The following is a 19,437-nucleotide window of genomic DNA, read 5'->3' on the forward strand; positions in this document are numbered from 1 at the left end:
GTAGTTGCAAAGATGCGCGGTGGCTGCCGGAAGCAATTCCGAGGCGGTTTCCGGGATCGCGGTGATGTGGCCCCCCCGTCCCCCGCCCCTTCCCGAGATGTCGGAAGAAGTCCGACAGAAAAAATTGGCCGAGGCCAGGAAAAAGGTAAAACATGCCAAATCGTGGCTCCCTGACTTTTTTCAAGGCCCCTTGACGGCACGACTGTGGCCAGAGTCTGTGCTGCCTCTGGGGCACTCGGGGCGGAGATCCTCCGCGCCCCTTGGCGTCCCCCCCGAAAGTCTTGTCACCAGTCCCGCCCCCCCACGCCCGGCAGCCCAGCCCCCGCCTCGCTCGTCGCCCTCAGCGACTTTGGACTGGTGACCCCCGAAGTTCCCGGCTCCAGGCGCGGCCCTTGCCTCCTGCAGCCCAGAACCGGACCTCCTGGGCTCCCTGGACTCCCTGGGCTCCCTGGACTCTCCAAGGTCCTCGGTCCAGGCCCTGCGCTCCCTTCCCCCACCGCGGAGCGGCGACTCGGGCTTCGGTTGGGAGGAGTGGAATGTAGTTATGTCACAATCCCCCTCGAAACTGTCATTACCGCCTTGAGCCCGATGTTTGATCTTAAGACCCAGTCCCCCTAGTGTTTTCATCCCCTTTCCGGTTCTCTGGTTCCGGCACAAGTTTCCAACTTAAAAGGGACTATGGATTATGGGGTTTATATCAGAGAGGTTTCAAGGTTCCCTTACTCCAGACTGCGCCCCATACATAGACATTGATGGCATAAAAAGCCTACATTTCATTAGTGATCCCGAAACATTGACCACATCTCTGGGTGTCAATGGGGAGAATGTGTTTTGTTTTGTTGGTTTTCTCCCAAGTTTCTACTCTTCAGACAGACTGCAATTTTTTATTTGAATTCTCGAACTCATGTTCTAATTCCCTATGATTCTGGGACCTGATTGGCCCTCAGTTCGTGCTCTTTGAAATGAGATCCAGCTGGGAATCTCCCCCAAATCATCATCTCAACGTGGGGTGCTCTGACTGCCACAGAATAAATGTGGGACTGAAGCATGAGTTGTGCTGGTTTCTCTTGAGAAAAAACCTTTTATGTTAATGTACTTAGGGATAACATTTACATAGATTTATTAGATTATAATAGACTTCTCTCTGAAATGGTGCTTGAGTTGTCTTTTTTTTTCTATTGCTATCCCAGATTCACTAGAGATGTTCCTTCATTGCCATTAGGCTACATTGATGTAAAAGTTTGTAAAAGATGAAGTAGTGGTGTGCATCTCCAACAGAAAGAACACTTATGTCTGATCACTTAAATGTTTACCACCTCTACCTCTGGGTTTGTCCCCTGTTATCATGGGATAACCCCCAGAACTCAGAGTCAGAATGCTGGGTTCCATTCCATTATTATTATAATAATTATTTTAAATTCCATTATTGCCTTTTTTAAAAAAAATACTATGTCATCAGTCCATTTCTTCAGTCATTAAGAATTACAACACTAGGTAGCGTTGTGGCATTAAATCAGATGGCGAATCTGAGTATTTTGTGAACTGTAAAGTAGGGTGTGAATACAGGGGTTTACAGTTGTCATGAGTCTCACTGCTTTTCCTCTTTGCAGTTGAGAGAATTTCAGCAGCAGCGAGGCATTAGTGTTCCTTCGGGAGCTAAGAAGAAAAAGAAGATTAAAAATGGCAGTAGCCCTGAGACTGCCACTTCTGATGGTTGTCACTCGCCTGAGGATGTGAGTCTTGGCTGGCCAGGCTTTGGGGATAGGGGTGCTCGGGGCGGTAGAGGGTAATGGTTAATATTGTGGAAGAAGTGTCAAGTACTGGTTAAGAATTCTGGGTTTGAGTTCTTAATTCTACCTCTCCCTCTGCTAGGGATATGGTTTGGGGCAAATTGTTTAAGTCATTTGGATTGCTGTTTCCACATCAGTAAAATCAGGGTAATACTGTCTTGCACTTAAAAAGTTTAAATGATGTTTTTATATTAACCCCTTAATACTGGGACTGGTGTGGAGTAAACATCCAAGAAAGGGCAGTTGCTACTGGACTTGCTCTGGTGGTTTCCTCACCCCCAGGCACTGGGGGAAGCCAGGCTGTGGGACCAGCCTGCAGCTTGCCTGCAGGCTCTCCCGCTAGGAAGCCCCAGAAGAGCCGCAGACACTGGATTAAGAGTTTTGAGCCCATGTCTGGATAAACTCAGGAAAATCACTTACCTCCCCTGGGGCTTCAGTTTCCTCATCTGTAAGATGACATTGTTGGATCAGATCAGTATCTTTCAAACTTATTTTTAGCTGTAATCCCTTTTGTTCAAGCCCACCTTGACTTGGAAACCTGGTTTAAAATGCAGCCCTGCCAGATTCATCCCTCACATCTGGGCTTGAAGTGGGTCTGAGCCTCATCAGAGGTGCCCTGCGCAGGGGACTCCGCTCTATGTGACTGCATCATTTGGGGGACTTTTCCATCTGTTCATTTGCATTTATTTCGCCTGTGGCAAGGCAGCAAGTGGCTGTTTGGAAAGATGGCACACACAGGCCATGGTACTGAGCCCCTTCTCTCTTCTCTAGCGTTGAAATGTCCTGAACCCCTCTCTTCTTCCTTCCCTGACTTTCTTGCCTCTCTCTAAGCCACTTTTCTCTTTCTCCCCCTGCCCTTGTTTTCCCCTTTTCGCTTCCTGTAGATTCAGGACATTCTGAAGGTGCTGGTGTCCGACCTTAACCGTTCCAATGGGGTAGCCCTTTCCCCATTGGACAATTGGAAGGTGAGGCAGTGCTGAGACCCCTCTCTGGCTTGTTCTCTCTCCCAGCTGTGCATGTCCCCGAGGCTTCTCCGGTTTGGGGGGTACTTGCCTCTGGCTTATTTTATGTTGCATTCATTAACCCTTGGCCTGTTCATGTCTGCTTTTTCACTTGCTTGGTTGATTGGGGTTTTTTTTTTCTTCCCCCACATCTTTGATCATCTTGGAGAAGGTGAGATACACCTTGAAGTTTAAAGGTAATTTGGGAATAGCTTCCAGAGCAGGTGTGTGGGATTTTGGCTTTTTGAACCTTAAGTTTGAAGGTCCAGCGGTGTTCTCGGAGGAGAGATGAAATAAAACCGAACCTTCAGGTCTTGCCCTGTGGGCATCTGTTCCCAAAAGACCAGCGGACCACAGAGCAGTGGCGATTTTTTTTTTTTTTTTTTTTTTTGTATTTTTCTGAAGCTGGAAACGGGGAGAGACAGACAGACTCCCGCATGCGCCCGACCGGGATCCACCCGGCACGCCCACCAGGGGCGACGCTCTGCCCACCAGGGGGCGTCGCTCTGCCGCGACCAGAGCCACTCTAGCGCCTGGGGCAGAGGCCAAGGAGCCATCCCCAGCGCCCGGGCCATCTTTGCTCCAATGGAGCCTTGGCTGCGGGAGGGGAAGAGAGAGACAGAGAGGAAGGAGGGGGGTGGGGGTGGAGAAGCAAATGGGCGCTTCTCCTATGTGCCCTGGCCGGGAATCGAACCCGGGTCCCCCGCACACCAGGCTGACGCTCTACCGCTGAGCCAACCAGCCAGGGCCGGCGATTTTTTTTTTTTAATTTTTATTTTATTTTTTTATTTTATTTATTCATTTTTAGAGAGGAGAGAGAGAGAAAGAGAGAGAGACAGAGAGAAAGAAGGGGGGAGGAGCTGGAAGCATCAACTCCCATATGTGCCTTGACCAGGCAAGCCCAGGGTTTTGAACCGGCAACCTCAGCATTTCCAGGTCGATGCTTTATGCAGTGGCGATTTTTTGAGTTGATGAGCTCATCTTGGTTTGAGAGGCAGCTCTCTAGGGTTAAGAGGAAAAGAGTACAAATCAAATATGGACAGCTAGCCATAGTGGGTGGGCTCGTGATAGCAGAGGCCCTGAGCTGGGCCCGGAGAAAACGGGACCAGAAAGAATGCCCACGGAGGGAGGCAGGCTCCACTGAAGAGGCAAGCTAGAGTTCCCCGTGCTCGGCTGAGGAAGAGGTTGATTTAGGTGGACTTGAGGCTGGAAGGGATGGTGTTTGAGGCCGCTTTGGAGATCAGAGGTGGGTAGCACTCATCCATATGGGGAGAGGGAGGAATGGAAGTTCCAAGCCAAGGGCGTGATACAGGTAACGGCCAGGATTATGAGCTCACAGATCACATTTCAGAAAGGCGAGGAGCCTGGTGATCACTGGGCCAGGAGGTGACCTTTCTCCGGACAGGATGTTGGCACTTCCTCCTTCATGAACTTCCTGGGGGACATCTGCCAGGCCCAAGGAGTAGGGCTGAAAGGGGCCGGGTCCTGCTGGAGATGGGCAGGGGCCAGGGGCTGGGCCAGGGCACTGCTGGCTGGGTTAGAACGTTTCGGTCAGCAGGACTGCTCACGCCCGGTTGGTCAGGTTTCTCCAGGTGCTGTGACTCACTTGGCAGCTCGGGTGGCAGGGCAGGGCAGGACAGGCCTAGAGGAGTCCCGAAGCTGAGTGGCCTGTGCCTGGCTGGGTTCCCCGTCCTGGAAGTGAAGACACAGATTCCCATAGTCCTTTCTTGTTTTAAAGTTCTCTCTTTACCAATACCTGTTTCCCACTTGAGTTTTCTCCTGCACTGATGTGGGTCTGTGATTGCAGTATCTTGGGCACCAGAAATGGGGAATAATGGAGAAATAAAATATTTTTTAGTGGAATGGGACATTTGAAGGGAGTGGGCAGTGTTTTTTTAAAATTCTGTACTTAGCTACAAGAGTTAAAATGAGAAAATAATTTGTTTCCTCACAAAATAGTCATGTTATATATATTTAAGTCCTCAGAAAAATTCTTTTTATCCCTTCTGAGACTCTTTGTGTCTCATGCTAGGGATCAGTGGGAATCCAGGATGCCGGGAGAGACGAGAGCTTGCCTGGCCCACTGGGAGGAGCCCCCTTCCCCACAGTCTCCTGCCCGGGCAGCTGGGCACTCCTGCTCTTGCCTATTAGAGTCAGTTGTACAGGTTGGCAAGGCAACCCCAGGCCCCAGGGCCAAAGGTCCCACTGTGGACACTAATGCAAATAGCTTGACTCGGCCCCAGACCCCCGGGTCCTGCAGCACGTGCAGTAAGGGGGGCTGAGGGCCCCAGAGGGCGGGCAGGCAGCCCGCTGTCCCCCTCTCTTCCTCTGGGACCCACCTGCGCTGGCACTCCCCTCGTGGGGCTTTGGCTCGTCACCCTTGCCCCCCTTTCTTTGCCAGTCTGGCCTTTTGGACGTTAGCACTCCAGGGCCAGAGGGTGAGACTGAGTGCCGGGCCTGAGCCTGGAGACAGGCTGGACGGGGCTCTGTCTAGCAGGTGGGTCCATGTCGGGGAGAGAGCGGCTTCTCCATGGCTCCCGGCCCTCAGTCCAGGATGTGTCTCAGGAAGCCCACAGTCAAGGGTGGATGTCTCTCCTCTGGGCTCTCAGGTGCTTTCTTGGTTGGGCCGTTGTTCTGGAGCTAGGAGGTTAGGGTGGGGTTCCTTTTTCCCTTCAGGAACTGGGAGAGGCAGCTTCTTTCCCTCAAAAGACCTGAGGAGGGAGGGGAGGGCGAGAGAGGAGGGAGGCGGAGAGCTGCGCAGACCAGTCTGCCCAGCAGGGGCCTGTGGCGGGGTCCCTCTGAGGCACAGGTAGGCTTTCGGAGGAGCAGTGCCTGCCTCCTCCCCGACTCGGCACGGCTTCCTTCCTTCCACCTGCTGGGGCTGCCGCAGGTCAGATCCTAGTCCTGTCTTTTGCTGAGCTTCCGGGAGAACAAGGCCCCTGGTGTTCGGGAAGGAGGTCTTGCTGCCCTGCTTTGAGCTCTGGCTGGCCGGAGGGCTGCAGAGTGGCCCGAGCACTGGGCAAGCCATAGCCACACCCTAGAGCGGGCCCAGCATGTGTGACCGCCACTGACTGCAGCAACACCTGTCCTACCTGCTCCGCACTCCTGCGTCCGTGGCCGTGACAAGCCTTTCCCACTTGTCCCCCTCACACCCTGCTCTTCTCTGTGACAGGCACCCAAAGACCACGCCACTCCCGCAGCCCTGCCTTCTGCTGACACCATGTCACCTGGCGGTGCCCTTTCCCCTAGTGCTACGTCATCAACTCGGGTTTGTTCCCTTTCCCCCTTTGTCCACTGCCCTCCTCTGTTTGCTCTCTTCCTGCCCAGAGGACTGGGCCCCCTATGGCCTCTGCCCCTTTCTTCAGGTGGCTTGGTTCCCACAGCCCAGCGCCCTTCCTGAGGACTGGGGCGGGGGAGGCCAAGCCCAGGTGTCTCCTTGAGTTTCTGTGAGATTGGAGGTTGTCAGGATGAGTTTGGTTCATCCTGGCTGGTTCTCACCTCCTGTGTTTCTTCCCAAACAGGACTGTGATCCTGAAAATGGTCCCTTTGTCCTGTCTGAAAGCACGTGAGTGTCTCCTGTGGGGGAGCGGTCCCTAGGCTGAGGAGTCAGGGCAGGCCACTGCCCGTGACCCCGTCTTTTCCGTGAGGTCCCCGCCCTGCTGACTGCTGTGTTCACCCCCAGATTCTCGTCCACGGAGAGCCTGCGCCAGCTTTCACGGCAGCTCAACGGCCTCGTGGGCGAGGTACCCTGAACGGGGCCCCCCGGAGAGGTGGGGGTAGGGTGGAAATGGAGGTGGAGACTCCCAAGAGGGAGGGCAGATGCTGGGAGCGGTCAGCTCAGCTGTTCAGTCGGTCGTTCCTGACCCTGTCCTTGGAAGCTGTGCGAGTCAGGGAGCTGGACCACGGGTCAGCTGCACATCCTTCTGTCCTGCTGCAGAAAGCACATGGTGGATGCTACTTGGGAGGGTGGGGGGGTAGAACCAGGAGAAGTCAGCACAAAGGGCTCATGGGGGGAGGGCCAGTTTAGGCAGAAAAGTTCTTACCAGTTGATGGGGAAGGCAGAAAGTCAGAGGGCTTCGGCATGGAGGGGACAGAGCGTCTCCATGTGAGCTCTCTTCTCTCTCCTAGTCTGCATCCTTCGTCAATGGGGAGGGGCTAGCATCTTCTGCTAATATAAAGGCTCTGGAGGTGAGTGGCCCTGGACTGTGGCCCAGTCACCCTGCGGGCCAGTCCCCTGACCCCACCAGAGGGGGCGGGGGCTCTGCTGCCAGCTGAGACAGCCCAGATGCACCCCCACCCCTAATGATTGCTCTTTCTACCTCTCCCCCATCCCTTCTCCAACTCCTCCTCTCTGCATGCGCCTCAGAGCCGGTACCAAGAGCTATCTCTAGCCCTGGATTCCAGCAATCTAACAAACAAACAACTCAGTAGCGAGATAGAGGAACTGGTAAGAGTCCAGTGGGGTCGCCTGATTCTACGCTGCCAATCCGGGGCTCTGAAGAAAGGGGCTGGGGGCCCCTGGTGCCAAGGGAGAACGGGGTACTGGAGGGTCTAGGTCTCAGCTGGAGGGACCCCAGAGAGTGGAGCATGTGGCATGGCTCTGTCTGTGGCTGCCCTCTTTGCCTGCTCTGTCCTCCAGACACGCCTCCTTGTTGGCCCCTCTGCACTTGCCCTCGTCGCGCTGTTGCCTCTAGGGGGAGCACTAGCTTCTCTGCTGTGTTCTGGCCCTGACTCTGCCCCTCATTTGTTCTTTGACCTTGAACAAGTCACTTCTCTCTCAAGTTCCCTGTTAGCTCAAAAAATCAAAGGTTTAAAGATCCTTTACATTTCGATATCTCTGCTATTGAGAATAGGACCTTGTGTGCTCAGGAAATAACCATTGAATGGATGCACACTTCCAAATCATGAGCCGGCGAAAGGGTAGTCTTTCCCTTCTCAAACTCCACTTCTAGAGCTTTATGTCATTGTCCTTTTAGGGGCCTCATATTGAGACATTAATTTCTTTAGCTGGGACCAAAACCACCCTGGACCCAAAGTCTCTTTGCTTGGGAGCTTTGAGCTGTGCCTGTAAAAGCCACTCTTGTTCCCTGTCTGACCCCTTGGTCTGGGGAGTGCACGAGGCGAGAGCCTCAGTAACCTTCCTCTGACTCTTTCCACAGAAACAGCAGAACCACGAACTTGTGGATCAAGTAGAAAAAGTAACGTGATTACTTTGTTTTTTAAATTAAAAAAATTTGTTTTTCGATTTTTCCATGGGGGGGGGGAGGGGGACAGAGAAAGAGTGGGGGGAAGGGGGCGAGAGAGAAGCATCACCTCATTGTTCCACTTAGTTCCATTTAGTTGTGCATCATTGATTGCTTCTCATATGTGCCCTGACTGGGTATCAAACCTGTGACCTCAGTGAGGCAGGATGACACTTTATCCACTGAGCCACCCTGCCAGGGCATGTCCTGATTTTTTTATCTGCTCATTATGTGGCTGAGGGGTTTGGGGGGGGGCTCAGATGTAAGGGCCCATTCTTGTCTTGCCTGCTCCCAGCCTGGACACATAAAGGGCCCGTCCCAGCCCTCCCATCGCTCATCTTCCCCTCCCCCACCCGTTCCCCTCCACCCTCCACCCTGGCCTCATTGGTGGCATTCTGGGGCAGGTCCTTTGCTGGTTCATTTCTGTCCCCTCTCGGTGCGAGATGTGTCTTCTCTTGTGCTACAGGAGAAGCAGGAGTATAAGCAGAAGCTTGCAAAGGAACAAGGGGCTCTGAGAGAGCAGTTACAGGTGAGTGGCCGGCAGGGTGTGCCCCGTGCTCTCTAGGAGATGTTTCTTTTCCTCTTTCTCACCGCTTGTTTGGCTTTTCTCCCAAAGATTCACATCCAGACCATAGGGATTCTGGTGTCCGAGAAGACAGAACTGCAGACAGCCCTGGCCCACACTCAGCAAGCAGCCCGGCAAAAAACAGGTGGGAAGCTAGACTGTCATCCTCCAGCGTGGCACGCGGGCAGGCCTTCAGTGGCATCTCTTCTTTGGACTTCACTCTGTCGTTCCAGGAGAGGCGGAGGATCTGGCTGGTCTCCTGCAGTCCGCCCAGCAGCGCGTCGGGGACCTGGAGCGGACGCTATGTTCTGTCTCCACGCAGCAGAAGCAGGCAGACAGGGTGAGCCCGCAGCCGGCCCGCCATGGAGGCGCAGCTTCCCTGAGGGGGCAGCAAGCGTCAGGGTCCCTTCTTTTTATTTTTCTGTATTTTTCTGAAGTTGGAAACGGGGAGGCAGTCACACAGACTCCCGCATGCGCCCGATCGGGATCCACCCGGCATCCACCTGGCATGCCCACCAGGGGGCGATGCTCTGCCCACCTGGGCGTCGCTCTGTTGCAACCAGAGCCATTTTAGTGCCTGAGGCAGAGGTCACAGAGCCATCCTCAGCACCCAGGCCAACTTTGCTCCAATGGAGCCTCGGCTGCAGGAGGGGAAGAGAGAGACAGAGAGGAAGGAGAGGGGGAGGGGTGGAGAAGCAGATGGGCGCTTCTCCTGTGTGCCCTGGCCGGGAATCGAACCCGGGACTCCTGCACGCCAGGCTGACGCTCTACCACTGAACCAACCGGCCAGGGCCCCTTCTTTAGGATGGAGTGTCTGCTGTCCTGAAGGTTCACTGCTTTCAAGTTGTGTGGTTGTTAGCAGCAGCCTGGGGATGTGTTGTTTGCTGTGGGCATTGGGCTGTGCTGTCTGGAGTGGGCACTGGATGTAGACCCCAGGGCCTAAGTGCCAGCCCTGCCCTTAACTAGCAGGGGGCCTTGGCCAAGTCCTGGGTGTTTGGGGCAGAGGCATATGCTACCTTGTGCGTAGAAGGGGGGAAATGTGTGTGTGTGTGTGTGTGTGTGTGAGAGAGAGAGAGAGAGAGAGAGAGAGAGATAAGCATGTCTGAAAAGATTCTTGGAAACCCCGGGGAGCCCCAGCAGGTAGCTCAGCTGGTTAGAGTGCTGTCCCAGTACACTAAGATCGCAGGTTGGATCCCTGGTCATGGCATATACATTGGTACCGTGACACACGAGCACTTTAAATCACGAGCAATTTGAGAGACAAGCAGTCACTCGCGGGATTTTTTGCTGTAAGTCACGAGTGGATATTTGAATCACGAGCTTCCACCACCTCCACTAGATGGCCTGCGGAACGTTCTGAAAGGGAGGAAAAAACAAACTTCCATGGAAAGGTTTTTGTTGAAACGGCCTCTTTGTGAAAGTGAGGAAAAGTGTGGCAAAAAAGCCAAAAGTCAGTGAAGAAAATGATGATGATTCAGCAAAGTAAAAAAATAGCAATTAAGTTTAGCGATTAAGTTACAATATCATACATAGTGTGTAAGTTGAATTTTGCAATTAAATGTAGCATTAAGTGTGTAGAGAGTAAGTTATGTTAAGCAACAGGGCATGAAATGCAAACCCCCCCTGCCAGTCTCCTCCCCTCCGCCAGCATCTTCGCCTGACCTTGAAGGTGAATACACTTCATAAACCAGTTTATTTCTTTACATTCTCTCTTATTGTGTGTGTGTGTGTGTGTGTGTGTGTATATATATAAAGTACATTTTCTTATTTAAAAAGCACATGAAACAAAAAATTCGTGTGGTTTTTGGGGGCTGGAACTGATTAATTGCATTCCATTAATTTAAATGGGGAAATTCGATTTGACACACGAGCAAATTGAGTCATGAGCTTGGCCATGAAACAAATTAAACTCCTGTGTCAAGGTACCACTATACAAGAATCAACCAATGAACACATATAGAAATGGAATAACAAATCGATGTTTCTCTTGCTCTCCCTCCCCACCTCTCTCTTTCCCCTTTTCTCTCTCTCTCTCGTGCAGATAGCATGAGAACGGTGCCCAGAGCAGGCTCTGCCCTCTCAAATCAGTTCAAACCCGGGGGAGAGGAACAGAGTGGTTAGGGACACGTTTGTTCTGTGCCTTCTGAGTTCGGGGCTATGTCAATGTGTTATCCATTCAACAAAATGAATGAAAAATGACAATAAAAATTTAATTTTCCCCTCATAATGTGCCCCCACCACAGAAAGGAAATGTGGTTATAGAGACTCAGACAGACCTGAGTGTTCAGTCGTAGCTCTAGTAATTTTAGGCAAGAGATTTAACCTCTAATGCTCTGTGTTGTTTACCTGTAAAATGCGGATAATACTAGTAACTGCCTCCTGTGGTGACTGTGAGGATTCAGAGTGTCGGCGCAGTGACAACGATGACATTAGTAATGAGAGCAGTATTAGCTGCTGTCTCGGGCCTCTGTCGGCCAGCTATGAATTGGTCCTCTACACCTGCCACTTGTACCGTACCGAGTTCTTTTTTTTTTTTTTTTCTTTTTTTTTTTTCTGAAGCTGGAAACGGGGAGAGACAGTCAGACAGACTCCCGCATGCGCCCGACCGGGATCCACCCGGCACGCCCACCATGGGGCGACGCTCTGCCCACCAGGGGGCGATGCTCTGCCCATCCTGGGCGTCGCCATATTGCGACCAGAGCCACTCTAGCGCCTGGGGCAGAGGCCACAGAGCCATCCCCAGCGCCCGGGCCATCTTTGCTCCAATGGAGCCTTGGCTGCGGGAGGGGAAGAGAGAGACAGAGAGGAAAGTGCGGCGGAGGGGTGGAGAAGCAAATGGGCGCTTCTCCTGTGTGCCCTGGCCGGGAATCGAACCCGGGTCCTCCGCACGCTAGGCCGACGCTCTACCGCTGAGCCAACCGGCCAGGGCCCCGAGTTCTTATTAAAGCAGACGAGACGGTGGGCTAGGAAGTGCTTGGGAAAGATGTAGAGTGTGACTGGGGTGAGAAAGTGTTGCTGCTGCTGTCGCTGTCCCGGCTGTTAGTCTGCCAGCTCACCGGCCTGCCCAGCCTGACTACCCTTTCTGTATTTGCAGAGCAACAAAGAACTCACTAAAAGCCGGGACGCCCTAAAGCTGGAGTTATACAAGAGCAAGTAGGATGGGCGACGGGGAGGGCTGGGGGACCGCGCAGCGTGACCTGACGTGCGGGGAGGTGGGAGGGATGCAGATAGCATGAGAAGGGTGCACAGAGCAGGCTCTGGTCCCTGCTCTGCCGACTCATGCTTGGCCTCATGCAACTCATGTCCCCTCTCTGGCCTGTCACTTGTGACTCTTGATTCTGGGGTTCCTTCCAGTGCCACCAGTCTGGGTCTGTGGAGAGAGCGGTGGGTTGATCACCAGAGTGATCTTTTCTGTTCTTTATTTGTGCCTTTCCCCGCTGCCTCTGGCCACAGCAAAACTAATGAAGACCTGAAGCAGGAGAACTCGGAGCTGCAGGAGAAGCTTCGGGTCCTGGTGACCGACAGGGAGGCCGTGCAGCTCAGGACGGAAGAGCTGCGGAAGAAGCTGGAGATGTCAGAGCTCCTGTTGCAGCAGGTGAGCAGCTGGGCTCAGGCATCCCGGCCCCTCGGGAGGTGGCCAGGGTCTCTGGGCTCATGAGGGTGACCCCCAGGCAGGAGCCAGACAGTTTGAATCCTTGTTCTGGTCTTGCTGTAGAACCCTAGATTTTGATAAAAATCTACAACTTGGGGCTCTGCCCTAATTGTGGAAACAGAATCTCAGAGGTAGGACTTATTTTTTGTTTTTAAAAGCATCCTGGTTGAAAACCATTGTTTCACAGGCGACATTTATCAGGCTAGCCGTGAGTCTGTGTTCTTCCTCATGGGGGCTAAGCCCCAGGGAGTCAGGGTGCCCGGGCCAGAGAGCTCCTCCTCTTCGGTCTTCTTCACACTGAGCAGTGCTCTGCCTTCACGGAACTACTTTCCACCCGGGTCTTGCATCCTTTCTGAACAACACAGGAAAATCCAACTCTTTCCCAAGACAGACCTTCAGATACTTTGAAAGGGGATGTGTGTGAGTGCCCTGTCCTTCCTAAGATCTTTTTTCTCAGCCTGTCACTTTCCTGATTGCTCTCTCCTGGATGTGACCTGGTTGTCAGGGCTCCTCTGTGATCAGACCCCAGAGTGAAACATGAGTCTCCAAATTTGGTCTGGCCCGGGTAGCAAACAGATCTAAGCTCTCCTCCCCTCCTATCCGTCCACCCACCAGGGTGGTCTCGGTGCCTGTCCCCGGTAGAGGCAGTCTCCTAAATGCTCTTCTAGAGCCTGACCAGGCTGTAGTGCAGTGGAAAGAGCATCAGACTGGGATGCGGAGGAACCAGGTTTGAGACCCCGAGGTTGCCAGCTTGAGCACGGGCTCATCTGGATTGAGCAAGCCGTCACTTGGTCTGCTGTAGCCCCCCGGTCAAGGCACATATGAGAAAGCAATCAATTAACAACTAAGGTGCCACAAGGAAGAATTGATGCTTCTCATCTCTCTCCATTCCTGTCTGTCTGTTCCTATCTGTCTGTCTCTCTGACTCTCTCTGTCTCTGTCACAATAAAAATAAAAGGAAAAAAAAAAAGCTTCTAAATGCTCTTCTAGAGACACGAGAAGTTAGAGCTCAAGGCTGCTCTGAAGTCAGATGGCTACTCAGACTTCTGACCCACTTCTGACCCAACCACTCCATGCTGAGAACCAGCACCAGGTCTAGGCTTACTCGTTAAAGCCATCTGAACGCCCTCAGTAAGGTGTGATGAGTGTATGCTATATTCACATATTGCACTGCTATGCAGCCATTACAGAAATTATTACAGCTTGTGTGCAGCAGAGTAAAGAGAAGTTGCAGAACCCTCCATGACAGAATCCCCAGACAGCACAGCTGTAGTGTGCATTACACCTGTTTGCACATGTATGGAAAGGGTCTGGAGGGATACACAGCAGATGGGAAGGATTAGGGGGCTAGAGGAAATGTTGGGAGGACTTGGAACACTCATTGTTTGAATAGTTACAATGAGAATTTAGTAAATAGAAACCCTATGGACAGGATACTAATATGAAGATAGAGTTCTTTATTGACCCTGAGTGGAGACTTGATCCTAGTTCAGACCCTTTTGGGGAGCGTTGTGTGGGCTGCCCAGATCTAACCTCATTCTTGACCTTCCAGTTTTCTAGTCAGTCGGAAACCCCGGATAGCAAGGAGCAGCTACAGCAGGCCCTGGAAGAGCGGGCCCAGCTGGAGACACGCGTGGAGCAGGTGAGGCTTTGCAGGGGGAAGGGGAGAGGAGGACGACCCAGGTGGCCAGGAGCGGGGACCCGGTGCCAGCCCCTGCTAACTGCCCCCTTTCTTGCAGCTGAAGGATTTGCTGAAGCAGCTGCAGGTGGAGAGAGACCAGTATGCGGAGAATCTGAAAGAAGAGAATGCCATTTGGCAACAGAAGATGCAGCAGATGTCAGAGCAGGTGAGGCGGGACCTTCAGCCCCTGCCCGAGCTGAGTCACTTGTTCTTTCTGGGCACCTGTAGAATGGGAACCGTGTCACTTGCGGTGCGCAGCCCGAGGTGGGTGTGGGTCTTGTAGGCGGGGCTGGGAGGGAGACGGTGGCCTGGCCGTTGCTCCGTCCCCTCCACACGCTCCGTGCTTTGGGCAGATGTGCAGGCTGAGGGAGGAGAAGGAGGACAGCGTGAGTCAGGTGCTGCAACTGGAGGCCAGCCTGGCCCAAGCGAGGGGCCAGACAGGTAAGCTGAGCGGGAGTGGTCTGGGCGCAGGACCCGCACTGGGGCGGCCGGGGAGGGTGGCTCGAACCCTCGGAGGAGGCGGTGGGCGGAAGGGCCTTGTGGCAAAGGGCAGCAGGTCAGCACCAGGAGCAGGCAGTCCTGCAGCCTCTCTGCGCCTCTGTCCCCATCTACCAAAGGGTGGGGCGCCTACTGTCAGCGACCCAGACTGGTCTTGAGCATAAAAATGTAAAGAACTCTATTTGAAAGTGTCTTGAAAGAGTGAACATCATATGAGTGTGAATAATTGTTAGCCAGGAAGCCAGGCCCGGGGCAAGGAGGCCGAGGGAGGAGGGATGGACAAAGACAAGCAGTTGGAGACTACAGAGGGGAGAGGCCCTTACTGCTTGTCTCCTCTCTCAGCTGCCGCCCTGGCCCAGGAGCCTCCAGCAGGGCCCTCCGAGGCGGAGCAGCAGCTACGAGCCAAAGCAGAGCAGCTACAGCAGGAGCTGGAGAGCCTGGCAGAGCAGCTGCGGGCCCAGATTCAGGACAACGAAGGTCTGAGCCGCCTGAACGAGGAGCAGGGGCAGCGGCTGCTGGCGCTGGAGCGCGAGGCCGAGCGCTGGGGGGAGCAGGCCGAGATGCGCCAGCAGATCCTGGAGAACATGCAGAGCGACCGCGCCACCATCAGCCGCGCGCTGGCCCAGAACCGGGAGCTCAAGGAGCAGCTGGCTGAGCTGCAGGACAGCTTTGTCAGGCTGGTGCGAGCCCGGTGGGGCAGGGCAGGACGCTTAACCCCTGTGGGCCTTTGTCTTCCCGCCTTTTTTTCTTTTTTAAATTTTTATTTTATTTGTTTAATTATTTTTTTGTATTTTTCCAAAGCTAGAAGCAGGGAGGCAGTCCGACTCCCGCATGCGCCAGACCAGGGTCCACCGGGCATGCCCACCAGGGGGCGATGCTCTGCCCATCTGGGGCGTCGCTCCATTGCTGCCAGAGTCATTCTAGTGCCTGAGGTGGAGGCCATGGAGTGGTCCTCAGCGCCCGGGTCAACTTGGCTGCAGGAGAGGAAGACAGACAGAGAGGAAGGAGAGTGGGAGGGGTGGGGAAGCAGATGGGCGCTTCTCCTGTGTGCCCTGGCCAGGAATCGAACCTGGGACTCCTGCATGCCAGGCCGACACTCTACCACTGAGCCAACCGGCCAGGGCTTCTTCCTTTTTTTTTTTTAATTTTAATTTTTAATTTTTTACAGAGACAGAGAGTGAGTCAGAGAGAGGGATAGACAGGGACAGACAGACAGGAACGGAGAGAGATGAGAAGCATCAATCACTAGTTTTTCATTGTGTGTTGCAACACCTTAGTTGTTCATTGACTGCTTTCTCATATGTGCCTTGACGCGGGCCTTCAGCAGACCGAGTAACCCCTTGCTGGAGCCAGCGACCTTGGGTTCAAGCCGGTGGGCTTTTGCTCAAGCCAGATGAGCCCGTGCTCAAACTGGCGACCTCGGGGTCTCAAACCTGGGTCTTCTGCATCCCAGTCCGACGCTCTATCCACTGCGCCACCGCCTGGTCAGGCTCTTCCCATCTTTTACATGTGGCAGTATAGTCCTTACATGAAGTGGTGTCTGTGCAGGCATCCTGTGACCCAGAGAGCCCAGCTAATGAATGTGGCGGGGGCGGGGGTCCTACCTGCCTCTACCCTTCCTTGAGCTGCAGGAAGCAGACATCTATGTTCTGGTGTCTTCATCTGTGTTGAGTGGCTGCTGATGGCTTCTTTCTCTCCAGACCAATGAGAACATGGAGATCACCAGCACGCTTCAGACGGAGCAGTATGTCAAGAAGGAGCTGGCCAAGAAGCAGGGCCAGCTGCAGGAGAAGTTGGGGGAACTGAAGGAGACGGTGAGCCCGCCCCGCCAAGGGGGGCTCAGAGAGGGCCCTGGCCTCGGGGAAAGAGGCTCCTGGGCGAGCGTGCACTGGGTGCCTGGGGCGGGACAGAGGCAGCGCCAGCCTGGAGACTGGTGGCCTAGAGTCCCACAGAGCCCGTGCCTACTTGCTGCCTCCTGCCCTCGGATCTCTGGAGGGGGTAGCCCTGTGCTGTAGGTCATCATCCCCAGCAGACACTGAGCTCAGAGGGGACGGTGGATGGTGGCGCCTCTTTGCAGTTGGCCCTCGATTCTAACCTCAGCCCCACTAGGCACTAATTCACGTCACGTCTCTAAGCCTCAGGTTCCTTAACTTACAAGGGGGGTTAGCGGTTTCCTCATAGAGGTATTGAGGATTAAATGATAGTCGTACATTTAGTGTACATTGTGCAGGTGTTGGTTAGCGCTCTCTGCTTTTCCAAAAGTCTGTGGCCTAAAGTTCAAATAGAAAGCAGGTTGTTATGAGTATGAGGCTGGGTGGAGGTGGCATGGGGCTCTGGGCAAGGGAGGCAGTCACTGAGGCCCTGGTGCGAGGACGCCGGGGCTGGGCAGGCGGCGAACCCCTCAGGGCCTGCCTTAGGCACAAGGGTCTGTGCCCAGCCTCCTCAAGCTAGAGGCTCGGAATCTGAGAGCGAGCCCCGCTCACTCTCACTGCCGGGTCCTGTCGCAGGTGGAGCTGAAGAGCCAGGAGGCTCAGAGCCTTCAGCAGCAGCGGGACCAGTACCTGAGCCACCTGCAGCAGTATGCAGCTGCCTATCAGCAGCTGGTCTTTGACAAAGAGCTGCTGCAGAAGCAGCTCCTGCTGCAGTCCCAGCTCCTGGAGCAGCAGCAGCAGGAGGAAGTTCAGGGCAAGGCGGAGGCCCAGATGACCCGCCAGGAGTTGCAGGAGACCCAGGTGAGGGACGTGGAGTGCTGGGCCCCTGGGCCCTGAGTGGGAAGGCCTGCAGCCTGTGTCCCTTCTCACACTCTTTCCTGGCCCCTCAGGGGCTCCTGGACGCTGTCAACCAACAGAACCAGCAGCTACAGGCCCAGCTGAGCCTTATGGCTCAGCCTGGGGAAGGTAATTGGAACCACCCAGAGGGAGAGAACAGAGCGGGGAGGGAGGGGACTTGTAGCAGCAGAGATTTGAGTTAGAAGAGACCTTTAGGACAGTGAGTGCTTTCCTCAGGGGACTGGGCTGCACAGGAGGCAGGGCAGAGCTGGGCCCCGAGCTCTCTTCCCAGGCTGCTCTACCTCCCTGGGGGGTTGTCTGAGGACCCCTGCGCTGTCCCCGACAGGAGACGGACTGGACGGAGAGGAGGATGAGGAGGAGGCTCCCCGGCCGAAGCTGAGCATGCCGGAGGACCTGGAGAGCCGAGAGGCCATGGTGAGCTGCCCTGCTGCCCTTCCCTGTCTCACCCTTCTGCCGCCCTCTGAGCTCCCTCCCGGACTCCCTTCTTACCTCTTGGTTTCTACCCTCTACCTTCTCTTGATCCCAACCTCCCCTGGGAGCTGATGGTCAGACATCACCGCCCTTGAACCAGAGGAGTGTCCAGGGGTCCCGAGAGGGGGAGCTCCCCCACCTCCCTGCCTCCTGCTTGTCCCCAGCGTTTGCCCACAGAGGCGCACACCCCCCTCTTCCTGCAGGTGGCATTTTTTAACACGGCCTTCGCCAGTGCCGAGGAAGAGCAGGCCCGGCTGCGCAGGCAGCTGAAGCAGCAGAGGGTGCACTGCCGGCGCCTGGCGCACCTGGCGGCCGCGCCCCAGCATGAGGCCCCAGCCCCGGGCAGCAGCGGGGACAGTGTGCCTGCGGAGAGCCACCAGGCCCTCCAGGGGGCAATGGACAAGCTGCAGGTGAGAGCGCGTGCCCCCAGGAGGGCGGGCTGGGCAGGCAGGAGGCTGCCGAGCCCTGACCCCGCGCTGGGCTGCAGAGCCGCTTTACCGAGCTCATGCAGGAGAACGTGGACCTGAAGGAGCGGGTGGAGGAGCTGGAGCATCGCTGCATCCAGCTGTCAGGGGAGACAGACACCATCGGTGAGCGGAAGGGCTGCCTGGGGCAGGGGCGCAGCCTGGCGGGTGGGGAGCGCCCGCAGCTGAGCCCTGGCCCGGTCCCTTCCTCGCAGGAGACTACATCACCCTGTACCAGAATCAGAGGGCAGTGCTGAAGGAGCGCCACCGCGAGAAGGAGGAGTACATTAGTCGGCTGGCGAAGGACAAGGAGGATATGAAGGTAGGGGCCCTGGCATCCCTGCGAGTGGCGGGCGGGGCCGGGCAGCGCTGAGTGCCTCTCTCTCCAGGTAAAGCTCCTGGAGCTGCAGGAGCTGGTGGTCCGCCTGGTGAGCGAGCGGAATGAATTGTACGGCAAGTTCCTGGGCACTGCCCAGAACCCTGCTGGGGAGCCCGAGACAGCACCCCCGGCCTCCCAGGCCCCTGGCGCTGCTCATAGCCAGGGAGGTGAGTGGAGCTCTGGGGGAGGACGGGCATGCAGGTGGGCAGGGAGAGCTCCCATGTCCCTGAGAGCCCTGCCTTTCTCTCTCCAAAGACCTTCACGAGGTGAGCCTCGCCGACAGTGGGGAGCCCGGCCCCGCTGCCCTGGAGAACTCCACCGCACAGCAGATCATGCAGCTGCTCTGTGAGCTGCAGAGCCCCGAGTACCCAGGCTTGAGCAAAACCCCCTGCATCCCCTTCTTCTACCGGGCTGATAATGACACTGGGGTGAAGATCATGGTGATCTAATAACTCGACACTACTCTGGAGAGGCGGGGCCGGGGGCGCTGGCCCTGTCACTACTATTATAATACAAGAATAAACTTATTTATTGATAACATAGGTCAGAGGAAGGAGGCAGGGATGGGGTTGATTTGACTCCTCTATTTGTTTATTTCGGAATAAATGGATTTAGCCATACTGTATGGCTTTGTGTTCTTGTTTCTGGTCATTGGGTCCTGTGTTGCAGGCACTGACCAGCAAGTGGGTCCTGCCAGCAGAGGGCAGGCTTCTGCATTGTGCAGATCCCCAGTGTGTTTCAGCATGGGGCTGTAAGAAATCTAGGCCTAGAGGACCCCAAGGGGTCAGCCATGGGGCTCTTATAGGGCAGTGTGCCCTAATGGCTGACAGACTTCAAAGCCTGATCTAATCCTAGGGAGGGAAAGCAGGGTACAGCACCCAATAGAGCTTTCAGGCCAGGTGAT

The 19,437-nt window shown here is 54.9% G+C and overlaps 1 protein-coding gene across 3 annotated transcripts; it reads left to right on the forward strand.

Annotated features, from left to right (window-relative positions):
- Window positions 1-4: 4 nt before the first annotated feature.
- On the forward strand, window positions 5-19,158 carry GOLGA2 (golgin A2). Of its 3 annotated transcripts, XM_066367025.1 has the most exons (27): window positions 5-145; window positions 1,611-1,733; window positions 2,675-2,755; window positions 5,964-6,059; window positions 6,313-6,356; window positions 6,474-6,534; window positions 6,920-6,979; window positions 7,158-7,238; window positions 7,951-7,989; window positions 8,501-8,563; window positions 8,651-8,744; window positions 8,833-8,939; window positions 11,694-11,752; window positions 12,053-12,194; window positions 13,804-13,893; window positions 13,991-14,098; window positions 14,286-14,373; window positions 14,773-15,110; window positions 16,131-16,244; window positions 16,938-17,162; window positions 17,252-17,327; window positions 17,545-17,633; window positions 17,894-18,100; window positions 18,178-18,280; window positions 18,370-18,476; window positions 18,544-18,700; window positions 18,789-19,158. In XM_066367025.1, the coding sequence occupies exons 1-27, from the start codon at window positions 65-67 to the stop codon at window positions 18,980-18,982; spliced, it is 3,027 nt and encodes a 1,008-aa protein (XP_066223122.1). In that variant the 5' UTR covers window positions 5-64; the 3' UTR covers window positions 18,983-19,158. The 3 variants fall into 3 exon arrangements, with proteins under 3 accessions (XP_066223122.1, XP_066223124.1, XP_066223123.1); XM_066367027.1 differs by lacking the exon at window positions 5,964-6,059; XM_066367026.1 differs by lacking the exon at window positions 2,675-2,755.
- The last annotated feature ends 279 nt before the right edge of the window (window positions 19,159-19,437 follow it).

This window comes from Saccopteryx leptura, chromosome 2, assembly GCF_036850995.1.
Source record: "Saccopteryx leptura isolate mSacLep1 chromosome 2, mSacLep1_pri_phased_curated, whole genome shotgun sequence".
NCBI classification, from domain to species: Eukaryota; Metazoa; Chordata; class Mammalia; order Chiroptera; family Emballonuridae; genus Saccopteryx; species Saccopteryx leptura.